General features: G+C 44.8%; 1 protein-coding gene across 4 annotated transcripts in view; it reads left to right on the top strand.

Moving 5' to 3' along the window:
* LOC110485396 (protein GPR108) overlaps positions 1-15,460 on the top strand; it is a 28,997-nt gene that overhangs the window by 6,753 nt on the left and 6,784 nt on the right. For 3 of the 4 annotated variants that reach the window (XM_036948908.1, XM_036948906.1, XM_036948905.1), the window contains 7 exons: positions 635-1,089; positions 1,675-1,737; positions 1,948-2,049; positions 2,127-2,260; positions 12,549-12,624; positions 12,837-12,910; positions 14,505-14,622. In XM_036948908.1, coding sequence (XP_036804803.1) covers positions 703-1,089; positions 1,675-1,737; positions 1,948-2,049; positions 2,127-2,260; positions 12,549-12,624; positions 12,837-12,910; positions 14,505-14,622 — 954 coding nt within the window. In that variant the 5' untranslated portion in view covers positions 635-702. The remainder of the gene's footprint in view (positions 1-634; positions 1,090-1,674; positions 1,738-1,947; positions 2,050-2,126; positions 2,261-12,548; positions 12,625-12,836; positions 12,911-14,504; positions 14,623-15,460) is intronic. The other variant, XM_036948907.1, reaches the window with a different exon arrangement.

Genomic DNA, 15,460 nt, shown 5'->3' with positions numbered 1-15,460 from the left:
TTTATATATAACCTGACTACAGAGTAGGGTTGTCTTTGTATAATAACCTGACTACAGAGTAGTGTTGTCTTTGTATAATAACCTGACTACAGAGTAGGGTTGTCTTTATATATAACCTGTAGGGTTGTCTTTATATATAACCTGACTACAGAGTAGGGTTGTCTTTATATATAACCTGACTACAGAGTAGGGTTGTCTTTATATATAACCTGTAGGGTTGTCTTTATATGTAACCTGACTACAGAGTAGGGTTGTCTTTATATATAACCTGACTACAGAGTAGGGTTGTCTTTATATGTAACCTGACTACAGAGTAGGGTTGTCTTTATATGTAACCTGACTACAGAGTAGGGTTGTCTTTATATGTAACCTGACTACAGAGTAGGGTTGTCTTTATATGTAACCTGACTACAGAGTAGGGTTGTCTTTATATATAACCTGACTACAGAGTAGGGTTGTCTTTATATGTAACCTGACTACAGAGTAGGGTTGTCTTTATATATAACCTGACTACAGAGTAGGGTTGTCTTTATATGAAACCTGACTACAGAGTATCAATGTTAGAGTTTATTCACGTTGCATCCATCATTATCGTCATCATTATGTGCTGTCTTCTGATTGGCTGTGTGTTCAGGTTCCAGGAGAAGAAGAGCAACTGTCAATGACTTGAAAGTGACAGTACAGAAGAGTAATGTGGAGGAAATGAAGAAAGATATAGTGCTGAAGGAGGAGGGGACGAAGGAGGAAATGAAGAAAGCTGGAGTGCTGAAGGAGGAGGGGACGAAGGAGGAAATGAAGAAAGATGTAGTGCTGAAGGAGGAGGGGACGAAGGAGGAAATGAAGAAAGCTGGAGTGCTGAAGGAGGAGGGGACGAAGGAGGAAATGAAGAAAGATGTAGTGCTGAAGGAGGAGGGGACGAAGGAGGAAATGAAGAAAGCTGGAGTGCTGAAGGAGGAGGGGACGAAGGAGGAAATGAAGAAAGATGTAGTGCTGAAGGAGGAGGGGACGAAGGAGGAAAAGAAGAAAGATCCAGTGCTGAAAGAGGAGGGGACGAAGGAGGAAAAGAAGCCAGAACCCAAGGAGGAAAAAGTAAAGGCGGAGTTGGACAAAATGGAGACTAAAAAATCTACCAAGCTTGTGTGTGTCTCTCTTTCTCTCTGTGTGTGTGTCGCTCTCTCTTTGTGTGTTTCTCTCTCTCTCTCTGTGTGTGTCTCTCTCTCTCTCTCTGTGTGTGTCTCTCTCTCTTTGTGTGTTTCTCTCTCTGTGTGTGTGTGTGTTTCTCTCTCTCTCTCTTTGTGTGTTTCTCTCTCTCTCTCTCTGTGTCTCTCTCTCTCTCTCTCTGTGTGTGTCTCTCTCTCTTTGTGTGTTTCTCTCTCTGTGTGTGTGTGTGTTTCTCTCTCTCTCTCTTTGTGTGTTTCTCTCTCTCTTTGTGTGTTTCTCTCTCTGTGTGTGTGTTTCTCTCTCTGTGTGTGTGTTTCTCTCTCTCTGTGTGTGTGTTTCTCTCTCTCTGTGTGTGTGTTTCTCTCTCTCTTTGTGTGTGTTTCTCTCTCTCTCTCTCTCTTTGTGTGTTTCTCTCTCTCTCTCTCTTTGTGTGTTTCTCTCTCTCTCTCTCTCTTTGTGTGTGTTTCTCTCTCTCTCTCTCTTTGTGTGTAACTTCTGACTATGTTTCGCCAGACGGGGCGGATCAACGGGCTGACTCTGGATGTGCAGAAAATCAATGGCTCCTACAGCTTCAGGGTGAGTCCACTAACCTTAACACAACCTTTACACAACGTTTAAATACCTTCAAAACATCTTCCGCAAAACCTTAAAACAACCTTTTTACAGACACTGTCAAATAATTCTCCAACCTTTCCACAGCTTTTAGTCTTCCACACATTGTTCAACTCTCACACTGCTGGGTGTTTATTTGAGTGACAGCTGACCTTGGCTCCTCCCTCTCCACAGTTCCACATGGTGATTGGCCAGTTGGATGAGGGCCTGTACAACCTCGACTTCCACTACTGCGAGAACATTCTGCCAGGCAACAACCGCCCCTACACTCTCAACGTGAGTGGTGTTCTGTATTACCTTGTTAGTGTTTTCATTTCTTAGTGTTTTCTGAGTGTGTGTGTGTGTGTGTCCAGGTGGAGGTGACGGAGAAGAACCCAGGAGGTTACCTGTCAGCAGCAGAGATCCCTCTCCCTCGTCTCTACATCTTCATGGCTGGAGTTTTCTTCATTATAGCCATGGTCTGGGTTTACACACTGCTGAAGCACAGGTACACACACACACTGCTGAAGCACAGGTACACACACACTGCTGAAGCACAGGTACACACACACACACGCACTGCGGCATGCTACGACACCGACATGCATTTCTTTATCCTTGTCAGATCGGCTACTGTGTCTGCTAAACGGCAGGTAGCTTCAAGGTTAGAGTGTTTTGGCCACTTACCGAAAGGTTGCTTGTTTGAATCCCGCAATCGACAACGTTAAAAATCTGTCGCTGTGCCCTTGAGCACGGCACTTAAGCCCATTTGATCCAGGGGTGCTGGACAATGGTCTCCGTGGCTGTGACCCCACTCATAGGTCTCCCGCGCCGCCTTCAGATCGTAGGCCTCCCGCGCTGCCTTCAGATCGTAGGCCTCCCGCGCCGCCTTCAGATCGTAGGCCTCCCGCGCCGCCTTCAGATCGTAGGCCTCCCGCGCCACCTTCAGATCGTGGGCCTCCCGCGCCGCCTTCAGGTCGTGGGCCTCCCGCGCCGCCTTGATATCGTGGGTTCTCCCGCGCCGCCTTCAGGTCGTGGGCCTCCCGCGCCGCCTTCAGGTCGTGGGCCTCCCGCGCCGCCTTCAGGTCGTGGGCCTCCCGCGCCGCCTTCAGGTCGTGGGCCTCCCGCGCCGCCTTCAGGTCGTGGGCCTCCCGCGCCGCCTTCAGGTCGTGGGCCTCCCGCGCCGCCTTCAGGTCGTGGGCCTCCCGCGCCGCCTTCAGGTCGTGGGCCTCCCGCGCCGCCTTCAGGTCGTGGGCCTCCCGCGCCGCCTTCAGGTCGTGGGCCTCCCGCGCCGCCTTGATATCGTGGGCCTCCCGCGCCGCCTTGATATCGTGGGCCTCCCGCGCCGCCTTGATATCGTGGGCCTCCCGCGCCGCCTTCAGGTCGTGGGCCTCCCGCGCCGCCTTGATATCGTGGGCCTCCCGCGCCGCCTTGATATCGTGGGCCTCCCGCGCCGCCTTGATATCGTGGGTTCTCCCGCGCCGCCTTCAGGTCGTGGGCCTCCCGCGCCGCCTTCAGGTCGTGGGCCTCCCGCGCCGCCTTCAGGTCGTGGGCCTCCCGCGCCGCCTTCAGATCGTAGGCCTCCCGCGCCGCCTTAATATCGTAGGCCTCCCGCGCCGCCTTCAGGTCGTGGGCCCCCAGTATAGGAGGCTAGTAGCCACAACAAACCTTTTTCAAAAATGGTAAACTTTATTAGGGTAATATCAAAAGTCAAGCCGTTGTTTTTATATGGAAAATACGAACAGGATTATTCTATTGTGGCAAACACACCATTAGTTGCAACTTAAGTTGGCCAAAGAAAATGGCTCAACAGAATGAAACAAAACGCTTGCGAAAATGGTTTGAACCTTCACAAAAGTTTGGAACAGGCTATGTTGCAGCAATTACCAAGAAAGGCTAGTTAGTGCCTACTGTATTATCTCTATAGACCTACTCTTCTCCTAGGCTGTTCTCTATAGACCTACTCTTCTCCTAGGCTGTTCTCTATAGACCTACTCTACTCCTAGGTTGTTCTCTATAGACCTACTCTTCTCCTAGGCTGTTCTCTATAGACCTACTCTACTCCTAGGCTGTTCTCTATAGAGCTACTCTTCTCCTAGGCTGTTCTCTTATAGAGCTACTCTTCTCCTAGGCTGTTCTCTATAGACCTACTCTACTCCTAGGCTGTTCTCTATAGAGCCACTCTTCTCCTAGGCTGTTCTCTATAGACCTACTCTTCTCCTAGGCTGTTCTTCTATATACCTACTCTTCTCCTAGGCTGTTCTCTATAGACCTACTCTACTCCTAGGCTGTTCTCTATAGACCTACTCTCTATTCTTCTCCTAGGTTGTTCTCTATAGATCTACTCTTCTTGTATACTGTTCTCTATAGACCTACTCTTCTCCTAGGCTGTTCTCTTATAGACCTACTCTTCTCCTAGGCTGTTCTCTTATAGACCTACTCTTCTCCTAGGCTGTTCTCTATAGACCTACTCTTCTCCTAGGCTGTTCTCTTTAGACCTACTCTTCTCCTAGGCTGTTATCTATAGACCTACTCTTCTCCTAGGCTGTTCTCTATAGACCTACTCTTCTCCTAGGCTTTTCTCTATAGATCTACTCTTCTCCTAGGCTGTTCTCTATAGAGCAATGGGAGCAATAGGCTACTGATATTTATTTTACAACATGAATAATAATACATTTATAATAAATAGGCCCACCGTAGTAACAATGATATACAGTAACAAATTATAACAATGATATACAGTAACAAATTATAACAATGATATACAGTAACAAATTATTATAAATAGGAATAAAATAAATACATTTAAGTTCAAAGATTACATCCTACCTGAATAGCGAGTTGCACAGTAAACTTATTCACATGGAGGTCATTACCCTCCTAGGCTGTTCTCTGTAGACCTACTCTACTCCTAGGCTGTTCTCTATAGACCTACTCTTCTCCTAGGCTGTTCTCTATAGACCTACTCTACTCCTAGGCTGTTCTCTATAGACCTACTCTTCTCCTAGGCTGTTCTCTATAGACCTACTCTTCTCCTAGGCTGTTCTCTATAGACCTACTCTTCTCCTAGGCTGTTCTCTATAGACCTACTCTTCTCCTAGGTTGTTCTCTATAGACCTACTCTACTCCTAGGCTGTTCTTTATAGACCTACTCTTTATTCTTCTCCTAGGTTGTTCTCTATAGATCTAATCTTCTTGTATACTGTTCTCTATAGACCTACTCTTCTCCTAGGCTGTTCTCTATAGAGCTACTCTTCTCCTAGGCTGTTCTCTATAGACCTACTCTTTTCCTAGGCTGTTCTTCTATGGACCTACTCTTCTCCTAGGCTGTTCTCTGTAGACCTACTCTACTCCTAGGCTGTTCTCTATAGACCTACTCTCTATTCTCCTAGGTTGTTCTCTATAGATCTACTCTTCTTGTATACTGTTCTCTATAGACCTACTCTTCTCCTAGGCTGTTCTCTTATAGACCTACTCTTCTCCTAGGCTGTTCTCTATAGACCTACTCTTCTCCTAGGCTGTTCTCTATACACCTACTCTTCTCCTCGGCTGTTATCTATAGACCTACTCTTCTCCTAGGCTGTTCTCTATGGACCTACTCTTCTCCTAGGCTGTTCTCTATAGAGCTACTCTTCTCCTAGGCTGTTCTCCATAGACCTACTCTTCTCCTAGGCTGTTCTTCTATAGACCTACTCTTCTCCTAGGCTGTTCTTCTATAGACCTACTCTTCTCCTAGGCTGTTCTCTATAGACCTACTCTACTCCTAGGCTGTTCTCTATAGACCTACTCTCTATTCTTTTCCTAGGTTGTTCTCTATAGATCTACTCTTCTTGTATACTGTTCTCTATAGACCTACTCTTCTCCTATGCTGTTCTCTTATAGACCTACTCTTCTCCTATGCTGTTCTCTTATAGACCTACTCTTCTCCTAGGCTGTTCTCTATAGACCTACTCTTCTCCTAGGCTGTTCTTCTATAGACCTACTCTTCTCCTAGGCTGTTCTCTATAGATCTACTCTACTCCTAGGCTGTTCTCTATAGACCTACTCTCTATTCTTCTCCTAGGTTGTTCTCTATAGATCTACTCTTCTTGTATACTGTTCTCTATAGACCTACTCTACTCCTAGGCTGTTCGCTATAGACCTACTCTACTCCTAGGCTGTTCGCTATAGACCTACTCTACTCCTAGGCTGTTCGCTATAGACCTACTCTACTCCTAGGCTGTTCTCTATAGACCTACTCTACTCCTAGGCTGTCCTCTATAGACCTACTCTACTCCTAAGCTGTTCTCTATAGACCTACTCTTCTCCTAGGCTGTTCTCTTATAGACCTACTCTTCTCCTAGGCTGTTCTCTATAGACCTACTCTACTCCTAGGCTGTTCTCTATAGACCTACTCTACTCCTAGGCTGTTCTCTATAGACCTACTCTTCTCCTAGGCTGTTCTCTATAGACCTACTCTTCTCCTAGGCTGTTCTCTATAGACCTACTCTACTCCTAGGTTGTTCTCTATAGACCTACTCTTCTCCTAGGCTGTTCTCTATAGACCTACTCTACTCCTAGGCTGTTCTCTATAGACCTACTCTTCTCCTAGGCTGTTCTCTATAGAGCTACTCTACTCCTAGGCTGTTCTCTATAGACCTACTCTACTCCTAGGCTGTTCTCTATAGACCTACTCTCTATTCTTCTCCTAGGTTGTTCTCTATAGATCTACTCTTCTTGTATACTGTTCTCTATAGACCTACTCTTCTCCTAGGCTGTTCTCTTATAGACCTACTCTTCTCCTAGGCTGTTCTCTTATAGACCTACTCTTCTCCTAGGCTGTTCTCTATAGACCTACTCTTCTCCTAGGCTGTTCTCTATAGCGCTACTCTACTCCTAGGCTGTTCTCTATAGACCTACTCTTCTCCTAGGCTGTTCTCTTATAGACCTACTCTTCTCCTAGGCTGTTCTCTATAGACCTACTCTACTCCTAGGCTGTTCTCTATAGAGCTACTCTTCTCCTAGGCTGTTCTCTATAGACCTACTCTTCTCCTAGGCTGTTCTTCTATAGACCTACTCTTCTCCTAGGCTGTTCTCTATAGACCTACTCTACTCCTAGGCTGTTCTCTATAGACCTACTCTCTATTCTTCTCCTAGGTTGTTCTCTATAGATCTACTCTTCTTGTATACTGTTCTCTATAGACCTACTCTTCTCCTAGGCTGTTCTCTTATAGACCTACTCTTCTCCTAGGCTGTTCTCTTATAGACCTACTCTTCTCCTAGGCTGTTCTCTATAGACCTACTCTTCTCCTAGGCTGTTCTCTATAGACCTACTCTTCTCCTAGGCTGTTATCTATAGACCTACTCTTCTCCTAGGCTGTTCTCTATAGACCTACTCTTCTCCTAGGCTGTTCTCTTTAGACCTACTCTTCTCCTAGGCTGTTATCTATAGACCTACTCTACTCCTAGGCTGTTCGCTATAGACCTACTCTACTCCTAGGCTGTTCTCTATAGACCTACTCTACTCCTAGGCTGTCCTCTATAGACCTACTCTACTCCTAAGCTGTTCTCTATAGACCTACTCTTCTCCTAGGCTGTTCTCTTATAGACCTACTCTTCTCCTAGGCTGTTCTCTATAGACCTACTCTACTCCTAGGCTGTTCTCTATAGACCTACTCTACTCCTAGGCTGTTCTCTATAGACCTACTCTTCTCCTAGGCTGTTCTCTATAGACCTACTCTTCTCCTAGGCTGTTCTCTATAGACCTACTCTACTCCTAGGTTGTTCTCTATAGACCTACTCTTCTCCTAGGCTGTTCTCTATAGACCTACTCTACTCCTAGGCTGTTCTCTATAGACCTACTCTTCTCCTAGGCTGTTCTCTATAGAGCTACTCTACTCCTAGGTTGTTCTCTATAGACCTACTCTACTCCTAGGCTGTTCTCTATAGACCTACTCTCTATTCTTCTCCTAGGTTGTTCTCTATAGATCTACTCTTCTTGTATACTGTTCTCTATAGACCTACTCTTCTCCTAGGCTGTTCTCTTATAGACCTACTCTTCTCCTAGGCTGTTCTCTTATAGACCTACTCTTCTCCTAGGCTGTTCTCTATAGACCTACTCTTCTCCTAGGCTGTTCTCTATAGCGCTACTCTACTCCTAGGCTGTTCTCTATAGACCTACTCTTCTCCTAGGCTGTTCTCTTATAGACCTACTCTTCTCCTAGGCTGTTCTCTATAGACCTACTCTACTCCTAGGCTGTTCTCTTATAGACCTACTCTTCTCCTAGGCTGTTCTCTATAGACCTACTCTACTCCTAGGCTGTTCTCTATAGACCTACTCTACTCCTAGGCTGTTCTCTATAGACCTACTCTTCTCCTAGGCTGTTCTCTATAGACCTACTCTTCTCCTAGGCTGTTCTCTATAGACCTACTCTACTCCTAGGTTGTTCTCTATAGACCTACTCTTCTCCTAGGCTGTTCTCTATAGACCTACTCTACTCCTAGGCTGTTCTCTATAGACCTACTCTTCTCCTAGGCTGTTCTCTATAGAGCTACTCTACTCCTAGGCTGTTCTCTATAGACCTACTCTACTCCTAGGCTGTTCTCTATAGACCTACTCTCTATTCTTCTCCTAGGTTGTTCTCTATAGATCTACTCTTCTTGTATACTGTTCTCTATAGACCTACTCTTCTCCTAGGCTGTTCTCTTATAGACCTACTCTTCTCCTAGGCTGTTCTCTTATAGACCTACTCTTCTCCTAGGCTGTTCTCTATAGACCTACTCTTCTCCTAGGCTGTTCTCTATAGCGCTACTCTACTCCTAGGCTGTTCTCTATAGACCTACTCTTCTCCTAGGCTGTTCTCTTATAGACCTACTCTTCTCCTAGGCTGTTCTCTATAGACCTACTCTACTCCTAGGCTGTTCTCTATAGAGCTACTCTTCTCCTAGGCTGTTCTCTATAGACCTACTCTTCTCCTAGGCTGTTCTTCTATAGACCTACTCTTCTCCTAGGCTGTTCTCTATAGACCTACTCTACTCCTAGGCTGTTCTCTATAGACCTACTCTCTATTCTTCTCCTAGGTTGTTCTCTATAGATCTACTCTTCTTGTATACTGTTCTCTATAGACCTACTCTTCTCCTAGGCTGTTCTCTTATAGACCTACTCTTCTCCTAGGCTGTTCTCTTATAGACCTACTCTTCTCCTAGGCTGTTCTCTATAGACCTACTCTTCTCCTAGGCTGTTCTCTATAGACCTACTCTTCTCCTAGGCTGTTATCTATAGACCTACTCTTCTCCTAGGCTGTTCTCTATAGACCTACTCTTCTCCTAGGCTGTTCTCTATAGAGCTACTCTTCTCCTAGGCTGTTCTCTATAGACCTACTCTTCTCCTAGGCTGTTCTTCTATAGACCTACTCTTCTCCTAGGCTGTTCTCTATAGACCTACTCTACTCCTAGGCTGTTCTCTATAGACCTACTCTCTATTCTTCTCCTAGGTTGTTCTCTATAGATCTACTCTTCTTGTATACTGTTCGCTATAGACCTACTCTTCTCCTAGGCTGTTCTCTTATAGACCTACTCTTCTCCTAGGCTGTTCGCTATAGACCTACTCTACTCCTAGGCTGTTCGCTATAGACCTACTCTACTCCTAGGCTGTTCGCTATAGACCTACTCTACTCCTAGGCTGTTCGCTATAGACCTACTCTACTCCTAGGCTGTTCTCTATAGACCTACTCTACTCCTAGGCTGTTCTCTATAGACATACTCTCTACTCTTCTTGTGGAATGTTCTCTATAGACCTACTCTCTACTCTTCTTGTATGCTGTTTTCTATAGACCTCTCTTCTCCTAGGCCGTTCTCTATAGACCTACTCTCTACTCTTCTTGTAGGCTGTTCTCTATAGACCTACTCTCTACCCTTCTTGTATGCTGTTTTCTATAGACCTCTCTTCTCCTAGGCTGTTCTCTATAGACATACTCTCTACCCTTCTTGTAGGCTGTTCTCTATAGACCTACTCTACTCCTAGGCTGTTCTCTATAGACCTACTCTTCTCCTAGGCTGTTCTCTATAGACCTACTCTTCTCCTAGGCTGTTCTCTATAGAGCTACTCTACTCCTAGGCTGTTCTTCTATAGACCTACTCTTCTCCTAGGCTGTTCTCTATAGACCTACTCTACTCCTAGGCTGTTCTCTATAGACCTACTCTCTATTCTCCTAGGTTGTTCTCTATAGATCTACTCTTCTTGTATACTGTTCTCTATAGACCTACTCTTCTCCTAGGCTGTTCTCTTATAGACCTACTCTTCTCCTAGGCTGTTCTCTTATAGACCTACTCTTCTCCTAGGCTGTTCTCTATAGACCTACTCTTCTCCTAGGCTGTTCTCTATACACCTACTCTTCTCCTCGGCTGTTCTCTTATAGACCTACTCTTCTCCTAGGCTGTTCTCTATAGACCTACTCTTCTCCTAGGCTGTTCTTTATGGACCTACTCTTCTCCTAGGCTGTTCTCTATAGACCTACTCTACTCCTAGGCTGTTCTCTATAGACCTACTCTCTATTCTTCTCCTAGGTTGTTCTTTATAGATCTACTCTTCTTGTATACTGTTCTCTATAGACCTACTCTTCTCCTATGCTGTTCTCTTATAGACCTACTCTTCTCCTAGGCTATTCTCTATAGACCTACTCTTCTCCTAGGCTGTTCTCTATAGACCTACTCTTCTCCTAGGCTGTTCTTCTATAGACCTACTCTTCTCCTAGGTTGTTCTCTATAGACCTACTCTACTCCTAGGCTGTTCTCTATAGACCTACTCTCTATTCTTCTCCTAGGTTGTTCTCTATAGAACTACTCTTCTTGTATACTGTTCTCTATAGACCTACTCTACTCTTAGGCTGTTCGCTATAGACCTACTCTACTCCTAGGCTGTTCGCTATAGACCTACTCTACTGCTAGGCTGTTCGCTATAGACCTACTCTACTCCTAGGCTGTTCTCTATAGACCTACTCTACTCCTAGGCTGTTCGCTATAGACCTACTCTACTCCTAGGCTGTTCGCTATAGACCTACTCTACTCCTAGGCTGTTCGCTATAGACCTACTCTACTCCTAGGCTGTTCTCTATAGACCTACTCTTCTCCTAGGCTGTTCTCTATATACCTACTCTACTCCTAGGCTGTTCTCTATAGACCTACTCTACTCCTAGGCTGTTCTCTATAGACCTACTCTTCTCCTAGGCTGTTCTCTATAGACCTACTCTTCTCCTAGGCTGTTCTCTATAGACCTACTCTACTCCTAGGTTGTTCTCTATAGACCTACTCTTCTCCTAGGCTGTTCTCTATAGACCTACTCTACTCCTAGGCTGTTCTCTATAGAGCTACTCTTCTCCTAGGCTGTTCTCTTATAGACCTACTCTTCTCCTAGGCTGTTCTCTATAGACCTACTCTACTCCTAGGCTGTTCTCTATAGAGCCACTCTTCTCCTAGGCTGTTCTCTATAGACCTACTCTTCTCCTAGGCTGTTCTTCTATAGACCTACTCTTCTCCTAGGCTGTTCTCTATAGACCTACTCTACTCCTAGGCTGTTCTCTATAGACCTACTCTCTATTCTTCTCCTAGGTTGTTCTCTATAGATCTACTCTTCTTGTATACTGTTCGCTATAGACCTACTCTTCTCCTAGGCTGTTCTCTTATAGACCTACTCTTCTCCTAGGCTGTTCGCTATAGACCTACTCTACTCCTAGGCTGTTCGCTATAGACCTACTCTACTCCTAGGCTGTTCGCTATAGACCTACTCTACTCCTAGGCTGTTCGCTATAGACCTACTCTACTCCTAGGCTGTTCTCTATAGACCTACTCTACTCCTAGGCTGTTCTCTATAGACCTACTCTACTCCTAGGCTGTTCTCTATAGACCTACTCTACTCCTAGGCTGTCCTCTATAGACCTACTCTTCATGTCGTCTGTTCTCCAAAGACCTACTCTCTTCCTGTAGGCTGTTCTCTATAGACATACTCTCTACTCTTCTTGTAGGCTGTTCTCTATAGACCTACTCTCTACCCTTCTTGTAGGCTGTGACCTATAGACCTACTCTTCTTGTGGAATGTTCTCTATAGACCTACTCTCTACTCTTCTTGTATGCTGTTTTCTATAGACCTCTCTTCTCCTAGGCTGTTCTCTATAGACATACTCTCTACCCTTCTTGTAGGCTGTTCTCTATAGACCTACTCTTCTTGTAGGCTGTTTTCTATAGACCTACTCTCTTCTCCTAGGCTGTTCTTTATAGACCTACTCTGCTGTTCTCTATAGACCTACTCTTCTTGTAGGCTGTTCTCTATAGACCTACTCTCTACTCTTCTTGTAGGCTGTTCTCTATAGACCTACTCTCTACTCTTCATGTAGGCTGTTCTCTGTAGACCTACTCTCTACTCTTCTCCTAGGCTGTTCTCTATAGACCTACTCTCTACTGATCATTTTACTGCAATGAAAGAGGCCTGTTATCTTCACAATCAACAGTAGCCTATGCTCTCTCTCTCTCTGTCTGTCTCTCAGCAGCTCATAAGGCAGTGAGAGAAGAGTATGGTACTGCAGGGTGTATGATGGGCAGCCCTGGACAATCTGGCCGGCTACAGTTTTATTTTGATCGGATATTCATTAATCTTATCAGCCGGAAACCCTGTAGCAGACATTGTTCTGGGTCTACACACTGATGAAGCACCGGTACACATAGGAACGCACACAGTAAACAGTTTATAACCCTTCTTATCCTCTCCTGTCTCTCTCTCTTCCTCTCTCTCTCGTTCTCTCTTCCTCTGCTATCCTCTCCTGTAGGTACAGTGTGTTTAAGATCCACTGGCTGATGGCAGCTCTGGCCTTCACCAAGTCCATCTCCCTGGTTTTCCACAGCGTGAGTACAACAGACACACATGTAGACACACACACATACATACTGACCTCCACACCCACAGAGCAACCCACAGAGCAACCCACAGAGCAACCCACAGAGCAACCCACACACACGGACCTCCACGTACATCCTCCACCTAACCGACCCCACTAAATTACAATTGCCTGTGATGTACAATGGAATATCCTATAACATGTTGGTCTTCCTCTCAGATCAACTACCACTTCATCAACACGGAGGGACACCCCATAGAAGGATGGGCTGTCATGTACTACATCACCCACCTGTCAGTCTGACTTCTATTTCAGCCTGGGTGATATTTCAGTCTGGGTGATATTTCAGTCTGGGTGATATTTCAGTCTGGGTGATATTTCAGTCTGGGTGATATTTCTGGAGGGGGGGGTTACATCTGTGTGTTTATATAAAATGGGTGTGTGTCATAGTGTATGTATAATATCACATTTATTGGTCACATACACATGTTTAGCAGATGTGATTGGTCACGTGGTTAGCAGATGTGATTGGTCACGTGGTTAGCAGATGTGATTGGTCACGTGGTTAGCAGATTTTTTATTATTTTTTATTATTTTTTTACCTTTTATTTAACTAGGCAAGTCAGTTAAGAACTAATTCTTATTTTCAATGACGGCCTAGGAACAGTGGGTTAACTGCCTGTTCAGGGGCAGAACGACAGATTTGTACGTTGTCAGCTCGGGGATATGAACTTGCAACCTTTCGGTTACTAGTCCAACGCTCTACCCACTAGGCTACCCCAAAATGGGGCGGCAGATGTTATTGGTCACATGGTTAGCAGATGTTATTGGTCACATGGTTAGCAGATGTTATTGGTCACGTGGTTAGCAGATGTTATTGGTCACGTGGTTAGCAGATGTTATTGGTCACGTGGTTAGCAGATGTTATTGGTCACGTGGTTAGCAGATGTTATTGGTCACGTTGTTAGCAGATGTTATTGGTCACGTGGTTAGCAGATGTTATTGGTCACGTGGTTAGCAGATGTTATTGGTCACATGGTTAGCAGATGTTATTGGTCACATGGTTAGCAGATGTTATTGGTCACGTGGTTAGCAGATGTTATTGGTCACGTGGTTAGCAGATGTTATTGGTCACGTGGTTAGCAGATGTTATTGGTCACGTGGTTAGCAGATGTTATTGGTCACGTGGTTAGCAGATGTTATTGGTCACGTTGTTAGCAGATGTTATTGGTCACGTGGTTAGCAGATGTTATTGGTCACGTGGTTAGCAGATGTTATTGGTCACATGGTTAGCAGATGTTATTGGTCACATGGTTAGCAGATGTTATTGGTCACGTGGTTAGCAGATGTTATTGGTCACGTGGTTAGCAGATGTTATTGGTCACGTGGTTAGCAGATGTTATTGGTCACGTGGTTAGCAGATGTTATTGGTCACGTGGTTAGCAGATGTTATTGGTCACGTGGTTAGCAGATGTTATTGGTCACGTGGTTAGCAGATGTTATTGGTCACGTGGTTAGCAGATGTTATTGGTCACGTGGTTAGCAGATGTTATTGGTCACATGGTTAGCAGATGTTATTGGTCACATTTAGCAGATGTTATTGTGGGTGTAGTGAAATGCTTGTATTCCTAGCTTCACCAGTGCAGTAGTATCTAACAATACACATAAATCTAAAAGTAAAAGATTGGAATTTAGAAATATATAAATATTAGGACGAACAATGTCAGTGGCATTGACTAAAAAAGTGTATTTACATATGAAATGAGTAAAGCGTGTTTCTGATCAGTGTGACGTTTTGATATGTGTGTGTCTGTTACATTTGTGTTGCATAATAACGTGTGTGTGTGGTGTGTGGTAATGTGGTGTGTGATAATGTGTTGTGTGCAGGTTGAAGGGGGCTCTGCTGTTCATCACTCTGGCGTTGATTGGTACTGGCTGGGCCTTCGTTAAATACATCCTGTCAGACAAGGAGAAGAAGATCTTCATGATCGTCATCCCTCTACAGGTACACCTGGGAAGAGGGGGGGGGGGGGTATATCATCATCCCTCTACAGGTACACCTGGGGGGGGTTATATCGTCATCCCTCTACAGGTACACCTGGGGGGGTTATATCATCATCCCTCTACAGGTACACCTGGGGGGGTTATATCGTCATCCCTCTACAGGTACACCTGGGTGGAGGAGGGGGTTGGTATATCATTAGGATCCCCATTAGTTGTTGTAAAGGCAGCAGCTACTCTTAACCTCTCTGGGATATGTGGGATGGTAGCGTCCCACCTCGCCAACAGCCAGTGAAACTGCAGGGCGCCAAATTCAAAAACAACAGAAATCCCATAATTAAAATTCCTCAAACATACAAGTATTTTACACCATTTTAAAGACAAACTTGTTGTAAATCAAGCCACGGTGTCCAATTTCAGTAAGGCTTTACGACGAAAGCACACCAATCGATTATGTTAGGTCAGAACCAAGACACAGAAAAACACAGCCATTCCATTTCCATTTCCATTTCCAGCCAAAGAGAGGAGTCACAAAATGCAGAAATAGAGAGAAAATTAATCATTAACCTTTTGATCTTCATCAGATGACACTCATAGGACTTCGTTACACAATACATGTATGTTTTGTTCGATAAAGTTCATATTTATATCCAAAAATCTCAGTTTACATTGGTGCGTTATGTTCAGTAGTTCCAAAACATCTGGTGATTTTGCAGAGAGCCACATCAATTTACAGAAATACTCATAAAAACATTGCTAAAATATACAAGTGTTATGCATGGAATTTTTGATCCACTTCTCCTTAATGCAACCGCTGTGTCAGATTTGTTTTAAACTATTAC

The sequence above is a fragment of the Oncorhynchus mykiss genome, chromosome 17 (genome assembly GCF_013265735.2).
Source record: "Oncorhynchus mykiss isolate Arlee chromosome 17, USDA_OmykA_1.1, whole genome shotgun sequence".
Classification (NCBI taxonomy): Eukaryota; Metazoa; Chordata; class Actinopteri; order Salmoniformes; family Salmonidae; genus Oncorhynchus; species Oncorhynchus mykiss.
Note: the sequence above shows the minus strand (reverse complement) of the source record. Positions and strands in the feature narration are given on the sequence as shown.